Source organism: Lissotriton vulgaris, chromosome 5 (assembly GCF_964263255.1).
Source record: "Lissotriton vulgaris chromosome 5, aLisVul1.2, whole genome shotgun sequence".
In the NCBI taxonomy this organism is placed as follows: domain Eukaryota; kingdom Metazoa; phylum Chordata; class Amphibia; order Caudata; family Salamandridae; genus Lissotriton; species Lissotriton vulgaris.
The window spans coordinates 1,499,482,778-1,499,500,070 of record NC_141693.1 but is presented as its reverse complement, the minus strand read 5'-3'; the positions used below and the strand labels follow the sequence as shown (position 1 = coordinate 1,499,500,070).

The window sequence follows — 17,293 nt, the reverse complement described above, 5'->3', positions numbered from 1 at the left end:
CATAATACTAGTGTCAAATTACCAGTGGGGAAATTGCAAAGGGTCTTTCTAGTCCTCTGACAGTCTTCACAGAGTATACTGGTGAAAAGGAGGAGTTTGACCTGTGAGTTTTTATTTGTGTTGTTTATAATGTTGTTAGGAGTCGTTTATAGTGATCTGCGAATGCATATTTCCTTCTATATTATAAAGCAGGCTGTGTGAGCTCATAGTGACATGCTGCTTTGAGAGGTGGGTGCATGTCCTAAAACTGGAGCCTTCTCATTGAGGCCAACATAGTACTTTCCTCTCTTAGTTGGTTCTGTACTTTTGTGTTCAGATAATCAAATCCAAGTAGATTTTGTCCACCGCCCTCCTCTGTAAATGCCTCTCCACTGTGTTTACTATTAGTTTTCATCCAGCCATTAAACTTGTCAAATCCTTCAATTTCCCCTATTGTTCACCCACCAATGTTTAGAGCATATAGCTGCCTTTGAACTGTAAATATTTTTTCAATAAAAAATTACTGAAATAAAAAAAAACCCTGACTGACTTCATATCTCTGACCCCATGCACTTTGCTCACTTGCACACTCTTTTCCCACAAATCCCTGTCAGAAACCTTTTCTCATCTATTTGGGCCAAGTAGGCTGCTCAAATTATAGGCTCCAGCAGAGCATCCTATTAAAGTCTATGGCCTGGTATGTAAATTCGGTTCATTCAAGTCCCCATCTCCTTAGTTATGTGCAAGATGTTCTGTAATGGAATGCCCTATTGTTCCCCTTTGCTTGCCACTATTTCAACTACAGCAGTAACTCCATATTTCGGGCCAATAGTTGAGCAGTAGAGGGTGCAGCTTTACAAAATTCTGATGCAATGAGGAACTATTTATGGATTCCAGTACTGGAATGGAAGATGACCCTGCAAGTGAGGAATAAGGTGCATTGATTAATCTGTGTGCATTAGCCACACTTTCTATATTGCCAACAAAAATGCATTACTGTTTATTTATTTGTGATAATTCAAGAGATTTGTCTTGTAGAAGTGCATGAAAGACCTGTGATGGGGCACCCGTGCAAATCAGAGAGATTGGCTGCAGGCCAAGAATGTAGGCTAAAGGCAGACTTTTTTTGTAGTTTTGAAGGCATTGCTATTTTAAATAAATACATTTTTTGATGAAATGAGTGAGCTAAATCAAATGATCAGTTAAAAAAAGCATAGTAGTACCTTAACACACAAAATAAAATGTTACACTCATACTCTGGCCAAAGTATTTGGGACACCCGTGTTTATGCTGCATTGTTTTTATTTTTTAATTAAATTGTTGGAACAAGCAGTTTGAATCAAATAATTTGTTAATTAAAATGTTTGTTCCGATGCTGGATGTTTTTATGCCCAGTTGCAGCAGGAGCAGCTGGGGTCAAAGACCAGGGTAGCCGCGCAGTGTTGCTGATAGGTGTTTCCATTGAGGCAGTGCCAGAAGGCGTTTTTGTTTCCGGCGACTGGGTAGAGACCGCTGGCTTTGCCTGCACAGAATCCGCTTCCACCAGAACTTCCACCAGAGCTTCCACCTCCACTGCTGCCACCGCCAGATGGAGCTGGTGTGACTGGAGCAACAGGAACCGCGGGAGCTGTGCAGCCTGCAATTCAGAGGAAAACATGTTGGTTCTCACATGATTACGTTCCTTTTTCAGTGTGACTCTCCAAGACTACAGTACATGGATTCTTTAAAGAGGACACCTCTTGTTAATGTGATCACAAGTTGCAGATCTCCAACCAAAAATCCAACATGTGCAAAGAAGGCAGTAAATGGGCAACCATTTAGGACACATTTGAAATTCAATGTATGTATCATTAGAAAAGTGTCAGTTTTGATTGGTTAGCTCATGCCCCACATTGACCCCCAAACTGGCTAACCAATCTAAATATTCTGACCAATTGCATTGCTTAATGAAGAGCATCATGAGTAGAAGGGGGCTCTTGAGACATTCCGAGGATGAGCGATCTTCGGACATTCTGAAGATGAGAAGCAGTCTCCTCTGTCTAGAAAAATTAAATTGAGCATGCAGCCCAAACTGGAGAGATTGTGCTTTGCAGCAAGTTCTTTTATATATGGGTTTCCTATCAAATGTAGATTTGTTCAGATTGTATGCATGGTCTGCATAGGATCTGCTCATAGATGGTGTGTTGTATGTCAAAATTGATAGGTTTAAGACTTGGGCATTACACACATGCAGGAATGGTTTACTGTGAGACAGAATCTGTGGGCACATTTGAGCAGCGTGTTTATTAGTTTACACCTAGGATAATGGTAACAAAGATACAAGCACTAGCCACTGATGTCATATTAAAACAATTCTGCAATCATGTCTCTCACCTGAAGCTTGCACTCCGAGAGTAGTCTTCAGCGCAGTGATCAGGGGGAACTTTCCTTGGTTACAGAATGTGCCTGTGAAGTCGTCCAGATCAATGGCCCACACCATGGCACCGGCCAGGTTGTTCTTCATCAGCCACTGAGCCTATAAATAGTGGATGGAATATACTCTTATCTTATTACTGCCATAGATAAATACCAAATGTTGAGACTAAACAGAGAAAACAGGATAGGTGGTGGCATAGCCATCATCTTTAAAGATACCACCAAAGCCTCACTTATAGATAATTTATAAGCAGACTGGGTAGAGATTTGTGTTTTAAAAATTGATATCTCCCCAACGGACTGCTGGAGGGGTGCCCTAATACACTGCCCTTCAGAACCTAAAAAATAATTTAGTCGCCCTCTCACACAATTCATTACTCTCCATGTTGTTGCATCCCAACATTTTCTTTTAGTGGGTGATTTTAATTTCCATAGAGATGATTCCACTAATCTTGAGGTAGTTCAATTTACCTCTGACGTAACTTCATTAGGCCTCCAACAGAAAGTGATAGGTCCCACCCATCAAGCGGGCCACACAAGATTTGATCTTTGCAAATTCTCCCGCTTTGTCTTGCGATGCCCCTCTATCTATTCTCTGGACGCTCACTCTCTAACTTGTTTTCAGATTACTAAACCCAGGGTGCTGAGCATGCATATAAGGCTTCGAAGACAAGGCACTTGTGCCTTTAATAATGTATTTTAATTTACACCTTCTTCAGCTGACTCCGATGTCGGCAAAGTACCAATAGGTTACCTCTAGGCTGCTAATGCAGCTTTTAGCAAGATAGCCCTTATAAAACCTTGCTCTTATTCCAAACAAGGAACGCACGCACCTTAGAATTGCGTACTGAAAAGGTTGTGCAAAAAGCTTGAGAGACAATGGCGCAATTTCAATAATCTCATTGATAAAGAGGCATATAAACTAGCCTTAACAAAATATCACGGCAACATAAAAAGCCTATAAAGCACACATTTCTCTCCAAATTAATCAGACTGGGTACTCCTCAAAGAAGCTCTTTAAAGTGCTTAACCCTCATGCCTGCTCACCAGAGATTGTACCATCACAAGCTCTTTATGATTATCTTGCAAATCACTACAAAAAAAATCAATACAATTCATAAGAATATTCCCAAAATAACTCAGCAAGCAGTTTAATCCTCATGACTCTCAACCAATGGTTTTACCTTTGGCAAATGTAAACCACTCTTGCCTGACTCTATTCAGATGGTACCTGCAACGGCTAAATCAGGGTCTGTCTTAGACATCTGCCCACCTCGTATCACAGTGTCCTTGTCTTTTCAGCTTGCACTGGCCATCTGCTCACTATTTAATCTATCCATTACCATTGAAAAATCCCCCCTCTGTCTGGAAAGCAGCATTGGTTTTAACAAGGTAATTGTATAAATGGTCAATCTTCAAATCGTACCTTGAGAGTAACACTCTTCACGTTATCGTATCCAAGCCACTCGTTACCCTGGTATGCATAGGGAACCTCTTCAGCAGATGACCAGCTCTCAGTAGCTCCATTCTTCAGGAAGGTGCAGATCTGTGGTGGTTTAAGTTTGAATAAAGTTTGCTTTAATGTAAATATCAATAGTAGATGAAGAAAGGCTGCTCAATTTGAAACACAAGTGCACTTTAATGGAACACAGCGTTCTGCAGCCACATCGCTCTCTGTCATGTGCCCACACTCCAAGATGGCTGCATCAAGTCTCAAAATTCAAATCCCAGGCAGCTGACTGATGGAACTGTACACTTTTATAACACCCCCCTTCACCCCACCCCATTGTGCTCAATATTATATGTCAATGTCTACGTAAAGTGTTTTTTTTTTTTTACAGATGGATATTTATATATCGCATGCCTGAACCTGGTGGGTAGCACAGTGCTGTTACCTAGATCAGATCAATTAAGTGTCACCATACACAGCTTACAGAAGCAACGGTGGGGGTTTACATAAGGATTTGATGAGGTTACCGAGGTTTAGAATCTCAATGAGTAAAGTGAAGTAAAGTTTGACTGTTGACATATGACTGTCATACAAGTGTAAACGCAAGCTGGACTACATGTACTGTTTTTAAGTTAGAATTAATGGTGTGAACAAGAGTTTTGAATCAGAGAATTTTTGAGGCAACCTGTTGATTTATGTTGGTAAGACAATGAGCTAATTACATATTTGTTAAAATAGCAATGTTATTATGAAATTTGAATCGTAATAGGAGTGTGGTGTGTAAATCTGTTTGGTTGCATTAAAATCATATGTGTGCATCCCAATGCTGTAGTTGCTCAGCATCTTTCAGCCCACTCAAAATCTGTCAAGGTGGGTGATTCTTTATCAGGGTACTTTGACTCACATACCTCATAGTAGGCCCAGAACCCAGCCTGTCTGGTGTAAGGCCCGGCAGGCCCCGCTCCAGAGGTTGGGGCTCCAATTCCATTGCTGGATGGGTTGCTCAGAATGAAGGTGTGTCCATAGGTTGGGACTCCAACAATAAGTTTTGACGCTGGGGCACCATTGCTCAACCAGTAGTTCATGACGTAATCCTACAAAGAGAATGCTTCTGTTTAGTTCCGCAACGCTCTCGGTGATGTGATATGTCAGTCAGTTCATACATTCTGTATGATTTACTGTTACTGTTTCCACTGAAAACATAGACGTGTAGCTATACTTACAATATTCAAGTAGGCATTTGCTCCAGTGGCTGAAGGGTTGGTGTACAGGGGGCTGTTTTCTCCAGTGTATCCCTCCCAGGATCCATGCAAATCATAGGTCATCACATGGATATAGTCAAGAGCCCTGCCAGAAAAATGCAGGTTACCATTTTAAGCAATTGAAATCTTTTGAATTACTAAAAGAACTGTTTTTGCAGACACAAGATGTTCAAATGCTAGATATTTTGCTCAAACAAACTCTATTTTTGCTGTCTACTTTGGGAGCCTTTTAGCAAATATTCTTTAAATAAAATACCCCTTTGAACCAAGAATACATCAAGAGGTTTAAATATGGTGTATCTTTGCCTTTAGTGTGGGATTGTAAGAAATAAACTTGCCTTCAGAAGACAAGACGCAAATTGTATTTTCCAGGCATACTCCCTACATTCTACAAATGTACTATTGTTTTAAAGTAACAAACCCTTTTTACGTGTAACTTTTTAATCTACATTTTTCTCTACAACTAAGCTTAGCAGAGGATGACAACATTGTTAATAGATTCCTTTGCACTTTTTATGGAACTTTAACATGTTTGTATACAACTCTGCCAATGATGCCATTGGTGATGTTAAGATCAATCCATAAGCGGAGGTGGAAATTCGTCTTAAGTCATGTATCTGGACATTTATGGCTTGTCATTGTAAACATACTGTCATTCTAAATGTGTTTTTAATGAATGTCTTGTTATGGAGTTTGTTACAACTTGTTTTTTGTTTAGTTATAGTTTCCCTCTTTGTTTAGTTATAGCATTCATTCATATCTTGACAAGGTTTGCATAGTAAGTAAAGCATTTTTCACATGTTATTCTTCAAGCTATACAAGTGAATGATAGGGTAGCTAAAGGCAAAGTTTTAGACCGCACCCACGTTACCTCAGATATTACTTTTAGTTTACTTATGGAATCTTATTATAGCTTGAGGCAGAAGGACTACATGTTTATTAAATATTTCACCCACTAAGGGTTGAATGCTCTAAAATATAAACGGGAGTAAAATGATGTCCAACATTCCATGTTGGAGCTCCGGGCTTATACCAGCCACTGTAAGCCCACAGCTACTCCATTGTCTTCAATGGAGCTCTACACATCCCAATGAATAGAATTTGCATATATAAGTAATTACGTTTGTTATAACTTCTATGGCAAATTAGAACATTGGAATGTTGAGCCCACCATTCGAGACAATGAAGCAGCAGCGACCTGTATGAACTGGTATACGCCCACTGCTCTCAACATTTCGATGTCCTAATACACAGCATCTACCTTTAGTTTTGCCCTACTTTTGAAAAATATATTAGGCAGAGGATAGTGAAAGCAGAGGCTGTGCAGAGGACACACACAGAATGCACTCTTCCCTCCTCCTGTAGCTCAGTGTTATTAGGGCTTCAGAAGGAGGGAGGGGTGAATGCTGCTCAGCTCCTGGCTCTCCCTGGCTTGGCTGAACTACAAAACGCAGTTCAGTCAAGACAGGGGCAACCAGGTGCTGACTTCAGCCCCCTTTCACAGCTCTTGCTGTGAATGTTCAATAGCTGACAGCCGTGGCCCTGCGTGCGTTATTAGATGTAGAACATTCACTGCAAGAGCTGTGAAACGAAGGCTTCGATGCCCAAGAAGAGGCCCTGAGAGCACTTTGTGTTTTTTTAATTAGAACTTTCTGCCCTCAAGGAGAAGAATGTTCCAATAGCTTTCACCCGCTGTAGCTGGGCTACACTGGCCATTAAAGGGCCACTCCCTTGTTAAAGGCCCAAGCCTAATGCTGGACCGGGCCTTTAATGGCTGTCATAGCCCGCTACTGCAGGCTGTAAAGGTATGTTAGAAGCTATCGCAAGCTACATTACTTATATATGCAAAATCGATTCTCTGGCAAACCACTGGCATAGGCCAGTGCCTGCAGCAGTCTTGGAAATAAGCCTTGACCGATTACTTGTACTTACGCCGAGAGCTGAGGGATCTGGTACCCAGCCTGGATGTTGGAGATACCTCCAGCCACTGCTGCAGTCACCATGAGGCGGGGCCTGTTGGTCTGAGTGGCCTCCTGCTGGAAGGCTGCAAGCATTTCCTGTAAAAATTAACAGAAGAAACCATATGCTAACAAGTAAAGCAAGGCCAAATTGAAAAAGGGTGGCCTAAAATTAAAATTTATTATTTCAACATGTCTGTCGAATCCAGTTAGTGTTAGTGTAGTTCTTACATTAATCCATCCTTTGAACCCATTGTGCCTCATAGAAGATTTTTTTGTCTTCAAGGAGGGGGAAGCCAGTGGTAGTTACAAGAAACCCAAATTCCAATCCCAACTTGCCCCATTAATTCATTGTTTTATGCTGGCCATATCACTTCCCTTTCAGTCTCTCACGTGCCTCATCTACAGAAATTTGAACCGCTAACTGCTCTGTATGAAACAAACACAGGATATCTGCAATGTCTTTCAGCACATTAAAGCGTCGATTATATAGTTTTCACAATCTCTTGCATTTTTTTGAGTCTGGAAAGTGAGTTGAATCTGTTGATATTGTCCTTATTAGTATTTGTAAAGCCAATTTCTATCATGGACATGATGATTTGGTACTCTGAGTTTTTGAGCAGATTGAAGATTAGTTTGCTGATGTTTTCATCCGGGTACTTGTGATCATTTTATTTGTATCTGGTGCATTGTGTAGTGTAGGTGAATAAGAAAGCAACATTTGGTACTTTCAACCAGTGGTAGCAAGCTGCTGTAAGTCAGCTGCATTATTTTTTAGAATCTTAGGTTGCCATTCAGAACTTTTATAGTGATGTCCCAAGAGTTACTGTAGGGCATCTAACAGGATAAATGGGCATTGGACAGCTTCTAGTCAATGTTGCCTCTTTGTTCCCAGCCCCCATCAGAGATCTGCTTTGCCACAGATCCACTGCCACACCTGCCTTTTCCAAGACCATCCACTGAATTTTATTTGATGTGCACCAGTGAACTCTCTCTTGGCAACGTCTTTTGAAATATTTTCTAATCCTATAATGCTAGAAAGACTAAATCTCATCGAATTTGATTCCTTTCAGTCCTTTAAAAAAAATTTAAAAGAAAAAATAGACTTTTGTGCTTATACTACCAACAGTCATCTTTGATTACCAGTCTTCTGCTTGTGACGACCATTCACTTCCAAGTTAGAAGTGCCATTTTTGTAATAGTTGCAAGTAAAACATTTAATTCCCATGTATTTGATTGCAATAACTTGCTTGTATCCCCAAACATTATATTTTTTAAAAAATGTATTTACTTTTTATTTTCGGGCATCTAGATGCTCAATATTGTGTGCTTGTCTCTAAATTGTATCACTGGAAACCCCACTTCTCTGTTGCCATGAAACAACAATTTAGCCAGATTGTTTGAATGCCATGGTGTTTTCCTTTAATTTGTTGTCAAGACTTAGTTCATCACTCAATCTCTACAACTGCCTGATATGTCAGCCAGTTCGGGTCACTTTTAAAGCAGGCAGGCAGTTACTTTTTGTTAGACACTTACTGCACGAATAATGGAGTGCAAATGTATTAAATTGCCTAGAAAATACCTGGGCACTGTACCTTTTATGTACATATTATATGCTCCTCTTGTCACATAGTACACCCCCTCCACCATTTACACTCCATGTTACCTGGACCAGTGTGGTAAAGAGTTGCTTGTCCTGAGGGGGGCTTCCTCTAGAGCCAGGGTACTCCCAGTCAAAGTCCAGCCCATCAAACTCATACTGTCGCAGAAACTTGATGACCGAGGTAATGAAGGTCTGACGGTTCTGTGGGGTGGAGACCATGGCAGTGAATCTGAAGAAGAAGAAGGATATAGGGATAGAAGCGTCAGCAGCTGAGGGATGGTTTCGCACAAAGCCTTAGAGTTCAACTCCATTAAAATACTCACGGGGCTGTGCCAAAGTTCCAGCCGCCGATTGCCAGCAGAGTTTTCAGATTGCCGTTCCTAGAAAAGAGAGCAGCCAATCAAGCCTATGGTTCCTTGCAAAGTGTCCAATCCATCCAGCACGTGGTGATGCTGGACATCATTTAATCCATATTTCGTAAGCATTTGTCATCTGGAAACATTTTCCACTTGTAGTAAAATGTGAACTCAGATTCCTCCCACTTCAATAGCTGTGACGTAGTGGCTTGTTTTTTGGGATATTCGATGCACACACTTTGATCATACATTGAGTTTTGTTATTACACTTTGTACATGTTTTATACTGTGTGTGGCACTGAATGTCAGTGTTGAGTGTTCTTTGTCACTAGGACCTTTCCAAGCCAGTGCACGACTTTTAAGAGGCTTTAATATTGTAACTTATATTTTGTGAATTTTCTTGCACTGATATGATTTACAGAGGTTCCAGCTAATAAGTTACAGCTTGCATTGAACAGTAAGAATAAAAGTCAGTGCTTTGGCGAGAGAGCGGTATGACTTTAGAAGATGTTTACCACACTTTTAGCATTACTCCTAAAAGAATAGGATTCGTTCATGTTAAACTGTGTGCAATAAACATAAACAGCGGTTAACTGTGGAATCAACAGAGGGCCAGGTGTTTGGATATTTTCAAGGTGCTCGTGCTTGCTAGCCATGTTATTCCATGCTCCAGGCTCTCTGCTAGCTGTAGTGGAGGCGAGTTAGCTCCTGTTAGCTCAAATAGGACGTGGCTTAGAAGTGCAGAACTTTTCCTAGGAGTCCAGTAGTATGTGGAGTGTAATGAGACTATTGCATTACTCCAGATTGCTGACGTATAGAACGTATATAAGTAGTTAAGTAGAGTTTAAGCTATGTTAGGGTGGGCATTGTGCATATTGCAGTGGTAGTTGCTGGGAGAGGTAGTAGTTGATATAGGAGTAATCAATTTGCAATTTAGTCAAGCCCTTATTTCTAGGTCGACTAGAGTGGAGCATAGAATGATTATGGTTTGTGTTGAACATGTGCAGGTTTAGCAAGAAAAGTTGAAGAGGATCTCTGACACTGGACTACAGCTCTGGATAGTGGTAAGGAATTCTCAGGAAAGTAAGTTCTCCACTTCATTGTAAGAATGGGCTCTGCATGCACCACCAAACAAACCAATGCATTCCCTTTGTAGCATCATATAGGTATTGGGAGGCACATTATTTTCAAACCAGCACATGAAACTGTTTGGTTATTGTGCTGCTGTCATTTGAATGTGGCTGTGCTTGTTTTATTTGTTGTGATGCATGCCTCCATGTGCTCTGTACTAATGGCTGAACGGTATTTATATGCATTAAAAACAGGACTCACTGGTTCTTGAGGTTCTGGAAGGAGTTGTAGAGAGTCACGTCATTCCACTCAATGGTTGTGATCTGGTTGTTGGACATTCCAGCGAAGGCATAGATCAGGTGAGTACACAGGCATGGGTCGATGTTGTCGGGCTTAAACTTCCCCAGGCCAGGCCTGTACTGAGCCCAGTTGGTGAAGTAGCATGTCAGCTCGTAGGCAGAGCCTGCAGCAGGAATAAAATATAATATAACTTTAAAACCATGAGTTATGAAGGCAGGCCTTTAAAGCGATACCATGTTTTATAATTTTGCTTGATGGGGTGGTGATTGTGAAAATTTCACAATTTTTCATTTTTTTGTGCGTTTTAAGTAGTTTTTGAGTTGTTGCTGCAGTATAGAACCGACCACCACTTGTAGCACTGCTAAATACTTCTTGCTATTTGATGCTCTATCAAAATTAATCCCATCACAAAAGTGTTTTCTGTGAGACATAAAAAAGCCTAATCGACTCACCTTTCTGAGCTTTGCACTCGCTGTCAGTGGCTTCTTGTGGCCTTGATAACATTCTTAATACAAAATGTGATCTTTTAAGAGCAGTGTTAATTTTTGTATGCTTGTTAGACTACAAAGCAATGGAAACTGCATAGCAAAATGCCTGTAGGCACTTCCAAAGCCAGTTCAAGTTCCGACCTCAACTAAAGAAATTGTTTCAGTAAAGTGTAAACCTTCTCAGTAATCTTGTGGCAATAGTTCATGTGAGTGATTGTTCTGGGCAATAAATTGGCCCTGGTGTACATTTTAAATAAAATGTCAAACATATGCTCCATTTTCATTTTCTGAAAAGCAGTTTGTTGGACATATGCAGTTTATACTCCGTTGGCCCCTCAAACATATATTTGTGACCTAACCTTTTGTTTCTGAGACATATATTAGCTTTCCATAACCTTTCTAGATTGAGATTTGATTCTCATGAAGAAGGACAAACTGTTTACTTAGACTGCATTAAATAAGCTAAATGGACCAGTCTAACTCAGATTTTTTTCCTTTAGTCCACATATAAAGTGATATGGAAATTGTATATTCTGTTATCACAGATTGCAGTGGAACGTTTTACAAAAGTATCTGACATGCCAGGGTCGTATTATCTGAAAATTGTGTCAATGCTTATATAGCTTGTTTTATTTGGGTGAATACATTCTACTGTAGTCTTAATGTAGGTCAGTCCTTCCCAAGAGAAATGGGCACAATTTTTAAATGAAACTTACCCAGCTGAGCATTAAGCAGGAGCGCAAAACCTACAAGAAATAAACACAGATTTTAAAGTCAATACATTCAAACAGGTAGACTTTTCAAGAAAGGTGTAGTTGTAGATGTTTCTTGGTATCAAACCTCTTTCAGATAAAATGATGCCAAAAGATGCTCCTGGGCTGTTTTACTGCAGTGCTAAGCTGGTTTTCAAATTATTGAAATTCTAGCTGTGGACCAAAATGCTTCAGAGCGGAGACGATATGCAATGAAACAAGACGAAGCAGTGCGTTCAGAGATGCCATCACACACCCCATTACATCACTTTTGTCTTGATATTGCTAATTTTCGGAAATCATATCGCAATGACTGATGATGACTATACATTTGAAAATAACTTGATTTTTTTTATATTTGACAATGATATATTGGATGAGTTGGTGTGGACAATTGGACAATATAAGTAATCAACAAAGTGTTGTTGAGGAGAAAAGATTATGCTCAGACCTTAGGGAGTGCAACTTTTGCTGACAAGCCTTGCTCTTGTGAACAATAAACAGGAACTCTACAATGTTGTGGCTTGTTTCTGTCGCGACCAGGTGTTAGTAGACTAAATTGCTGATCTTGTTCTTTACCCAATTCCTTTCAGGACACAGTAATCAGATTTTATTTTTTTGCTGAGACCAAAGGTACTACGAACAACTAAACCAGATGAACAGTTGGTCTCTACTAAACCACAGGAACAGCAGGAGACTGTCAGGGCACCCAGGCTCCATCGATTAGAATATCTGCAGATCACATGTGAGCTCTATTGTTCACAGCAGTTGGGGTTTACCCATATCCAAGAAAAGCTAGAGAACACTCAGTAGGAAAACCGAGACCGACCACACTGCCACCATAAAGAGATCACACAGCCACCAAAAGAAACATTTTTCAGCACACAGATGTCCTGTTCTGAGGCCCTCCCTTACCAATAAAAAAGATACTGCTCAACCACAAGCACACAATCATGAGATCAGTTGGACACCTAAAGGGAGCTTTATTCTAAACAAAGGAAATGCTGCAAACCACCCACCTATCCACAAGATGTGGTGGAGGACATGAGATCTCCATTCGAAAGAAATGAGCAACAAGCTGGAAACCACTGTCTAGCATTCTAGAAATGATTTTAAATTCTGAAAATGAGTCTGAGGAAGACTGGACTTACCCGTAAGGAAGAGTAGATTTGCCATCTTTGCCTCTGTACTGATCCTAAGCTGGTTGTTTCCTGCTTATATACCTCCTTCCTTCACAGTTATCCTCTAATTTTGTGATTAGTTGTTAGATTAATAGGCTGCTATCTTACTTTTAGTGTAATTAGTACCTTTAAATAACTATAGAAATAATGGTATCAATTTCCTGTCATGAGGCCAATTTGGCAAGCAATCTTTGTGGGTTTTGGCAGTTGTTGGATCACGCTAAGGGCGTCTCTCAATCCCCAGAGGAGTGCAATGTATTTACTGTGCAAACCAAGGACTGTGGATGCTGATTATTTTCTGGTGCATTGTTATTTCTGCCTCATATGCTGTATCATATGATGGAGTTGATAACCTCAACAGAAAGTTCCATTTCTGGTCCAATAGGTAAACATCCCCTTGACGTATCGTCACTCTGACTGATAACAGAAATAATTTGTACAATTAAACAAGATTAACAGACACAAGGACCTAGCGAAGGTCATCAACTACTTGTGCTTTTTAGGTGAATGGTCTATATCTGCTGCTTTTTTAGCTTGAATCGAAAGGGGGTTTCTCTGAATTATTCATAACTATTCAATTTAAAAGTGATACATGCAACTAAGGTACCAGACTGACAAAGCACAATACAGGACAAACTACATCAAGGCTTAAAGTATGTCCACATCTTTGTAATTCTCACTTCTCTGAAAACTTAACAAATTCCATGATATACAAGAAAGCTTAGAACATAGCTGCCATGTAATGGTGCCACCAGCCAACCTTTCTTGACTGTCTTTTCTTCAGTCCTATGTATTAACAGGCTCTCAACATAGGCTGATCTGGCAATGTATCAATGTTCATTCCACCTATTTCTCAGAACCCCTTCAAGTGAAATAAATCTTGATTTTAAGGGTCTCCTTTAAAAATTTCCGGTCCTCATGCTAAAACAACTTCATACAGGTGATCAACATCCTAAATGTACAACAATGATAGCTTTCTCTCTGTCTACCGCATCGCCTTGTTTAATTTTAGAAGGCGGCATTAGAAACAAATCTTTGATCAGCACGTCTACATAAGCCATCACTGGTTGGTTTAATTCTTTATCTTTTTTTTTCCATATTTTTATTATTGCAAGAGTATAAACGTAACACAGTTTACAAAATATAAGATGTATATACATATGAAACAAAGAAATGAAAAAAAAGAAGTCATTTTACACTTTCCAATTTTCATCGATAACCAGAGGAACAGCTTGAACATATTATTAAGAACAGAAAGTAAAAAAGTAAGACAATGTTCACTTGACCTCGGGTTGTACAAGATAGTCAGAGAAGCAATGAAGAACAAGTATCATAAATCAAAAAAGGTTCGCCAAATATTTTCTTTCTTTAACAGGGCCCTAGGGCCTCTGAGACTGGCTAGAGAGATTTCCATCACATTAATTTCGTTTATTAAAGTCCACCAATCCATTACAGTCGGAATTTCTTTTGATATCCATGATCTTGCTAGCACTAACCTGGCACAAGCAAATACAATAGATATTAAATCTGAATGTTGACTTAGAGTATCTTGAATGTCCAGTAAAACCAAATGTGCTGTGATAGGTGGAGTATTAATGTGTGTGTCCCTTAAAACATCCATTATCCCCTTCCAGTAAGTAGATAACATCGGGCATGAGTATAGCATATGCTCTATGCCTGCAGCTTGTAAGTCACATTTCGGGCATTTTGTTTTATCAGAAAGTTGTGCACCCGATGACCAGCTAGATATACGTTGTGGAGTGTAGTATAGCTGCGTGATAGTTTTGTACAGTTGTAACCTCAGATTAGAAGACTGGACTATATAGTTTATGTGACATAATGAGGTGGATATCTGGGTGGGGTTAATGTTCATATCGAACCTTGATGACCATTTAGCCGCTAGTTTCACAGTATCATCGGTTTTACCAGATGTCAGATAGCGATACCCTGTACTTATAAGAGATTTGGTTTTTTCTGAATACAGGCATCTTAACATATCCAATGTGGCCACGTCTACAATCTTCATTTTACAATGTAAGAAATCTCGTATTTACATATACTTAAAGTACATATTGTTGTTTAACTTATATATGCACTTCAGTGTATCGAAGTCCATCAACCCATTCGGACCATACAAATCGCACAGGGTATTAATGCCAAACCTAGCCCAAAGTTTTCCTGCCCTATCTGAAAAAATACTTGGCAAACCTGGGTTGTACCAAAGTCTAAGATCCGCGTTAAAAAACAAGATGTTTTCAGTTTGCATGACTTCATCCCAAATATTTTTGATATGTCTAGCTGTCTAGAACTTTACACATTTGTAGTAGTTAGGATCATGCATGAAACAAGAATTGACTACTGTCAGATCCCAACATGTAGTGATGATAATAAAGCAAACTTTCATTTTTTAAAACACTACGTATTCGGCGAAAAAAAGTGGCAAGAAAATATAAGCAAAAATTTGGAAACGATAGCCCCCCCTTATCAAGTGGTAGTGCCAGGAATTTTATTGCCCTGCGTGCTTTTTTATATCCCCATACAAAGCTACTACATATACCATCCAACTTTAAAAAAAAAAAGTTTACTAGGTTGTAGGGGTATAGACCTGAATAGGTAAAGCAGTTTAGGCAAAATCTTCATTTTTACAAGATTAATACGCCCTACTAAGCTTATCGGTAACTTATGCCATTTTTTCAAAGTTAGTGCAGTTTCCTTTAGAAAGTAATCATAATTAATTTTTAGTGTCCTATCGGTACTTGCTGATATTTTAATACCTAGATAGGTTGCACTTTGACAAATACCAGATATCGCTTGAGTCGGTTTGTAGTTTGAAATAACCTGCGTCTTATTTACGTTTAGTTTGTATCCTGAAACATTACCAAACAATGTAGCTTCATTTACTATTTCTGGGATAGCTTCAGTTAAATCGGAGGTAAACACCGCAATGTCATCTGCGAATGCCGTTATTTTTAGACTGACACCACAGTGCTGTACGGGAATAATATTAGCTTGGGCAGAAAGTGCATTTAAAAATGGTTCTAATGATAGGGCAAAAAGTAAAGGGGACAAAGGGCAGCCTTGTCTGGTTCCCCTATGTATTGTAAAGTTTGCTGATTCCCTTCCCCCATAACTAATCTTAGCCAGCGGATTATCATAAAGTGAGCGTACCCAGTCTAAATAGTGCCCTTGAATTCCAGTCTTTTTTAAGACCTCCCACAGATATACCCACCCCACTCGGTCAAACGCTTTCTCAGCGTCAAGCATGACCATGCCAAGGGGGGTGAGAGTAGTCGAGGCCACATCGAACACTGTTATTGCAGTGTTCACATGCGCAGTGGTGTCTCTACCCGTCACAAATCCGTGCTGTTGTATGTTGACCAAATCGGGCATGATAGGGGCTAGCCGATTAGCCAAGATTTTGGCGAAAATGTTGGCGTCCGAATTTAACAAAGAAATCGGTCGATAAGACCCACAATCCTCTGGTGTTTTGTTCTACTTGAGAAAAAAGACTATTTTCGCTATTTTCCAAGATGCAGGAGCTTGCTCCGAAATAGCTATAGAATCAATAACTGTTTCTAAAAGGGGTAGTAGTTCCTGAGCACAAGCTTTGTACAATTCGATAAGCAGTCTTCTCCTGCAGCTGTCCCACCAGACAGTGCTAAGGTTGCTGTGTTTATTTCCGCCAACGTGATTTTCGAGCTAAGTAATTGCATTACTTCTATATCAGAGTCTCTTTGAGTCTGCATGTATTCATTTAAATATAGTAATATTGCATCCAGAGTAGGAGTAATATCTGGGGTGTACAAGTTCCGATAATAATCTACAAACTGGTCCAAAATTTGTTCTGGCTGGTCATATATACGTGAGTCTGGCCCTTTAATAGATTTAATTTTAGTACTTGCTTTTTTATCGGCTACCTTATATGCCAAAACCTTGCCAATTCTATCGCCCCCTTCATACTGAGCCAGTTTGTATTTGTGAATTTTAGCACTATATCTCTCTCTTAAAGTCTTTTTCATGGATGCTTGTAACTTCAACAACTCTAGCCTTAGCGCCCCAATATTAGAACTAGCCTGTGTGGTAGCTTCGGCTAGTTGGTGCTCTATTTGTAGTATTTTAGATGTAGTAGCTATGGTAATAGTTCGATTTTCGGCATTTTTCCTATATATGTATTGTTGTACGAAACCCCTGATACTGCATTTACATGTGTCCCAAACAACATTAGCCGAGGCTGAATTTAAGTTTAACTCAATAAATTCTTTTATGTACTCCCTTAGTGATGAAAGAAAGCATGTGTCTAAAAATAGATATCTTGGGAATGAAAAATGACGTACATCCTGCCGCTGGTTATAAATATTGAATTCAAACAGTATCGGGTTATGATCCGATGAAATCCTTGGACATAATTCAATCTTACTATTACCCGCTAACTGATCGGAAGCCCAAACCATATCAATTCTGGAGCACAATCTATGAGG

At 39.7% G+C, this 17,293-nt stretch overlaps 1 protein-coding gene across 1 annotated transcript; it reads right to left on the bottom strand.

Annotated features, from left to right (window-relative positions):
- Positions 1 to 1,263: 1,263 nt before the first annotated feature.
- Positions 1,264 to 12,909, bottom strand: LOC147712848 (acidic mammalian chitinase-like). Its single transcript, XM_086923514.1, has 11 exons — positions 12,786 to 12,909; positions 11,599 to 11,628; positions 10,356 to 10,557; positions 8,991 to 9,047; positions 8,731 to 8,896; positions 7,039 to 7,163; positions 5,068 to 5,191; positions 4,753 to 4,938; positions 3,821 to 3,940; positions 2,353 to 2,494; positions 1,264 to 1,615 (listed from the first exon to the last, which is right to left on the bottom strand). The coding sequence occupies exons 1-11, from the start codon at positions 12,808 to 12,810 to the stop codon at positions 1,365 to 1,367; spliced, it is 1,428 nt and encodes a 475-aa protein (XP_086779640.1). The 5' UTR covers positions 12,811 to 12,909; the 3' UTR covers positions 1,264 to 1,364.
- Between the last annotated feature and the right edge of the window lie 4,384 nt (positions 12,910 to 17,293).

Bases quoted from the DNA above. Each gene is read 5' to 3' on its own strand.
- LOC147712848 (XM_086923514.1), bottom strand. From the start codon at position 12,810: ATGGCAAATCTACTCTTCCTTACGG. The intron at 10,558-11,598 runs GTAAGTTTCATT...TTCCTGCTGCAG, and splicing joins CCTGCTTAATGCTCAGCTGG to GCTCTGCCTACGAGCTGACA. The intron at 2,495-3,820 runs GTACGATTTGAA...CACTATTTATAG, and splicing joins TGAAGAGTGTTACTCTCAAG to GCTCAGTGGCTGATGAAGAA.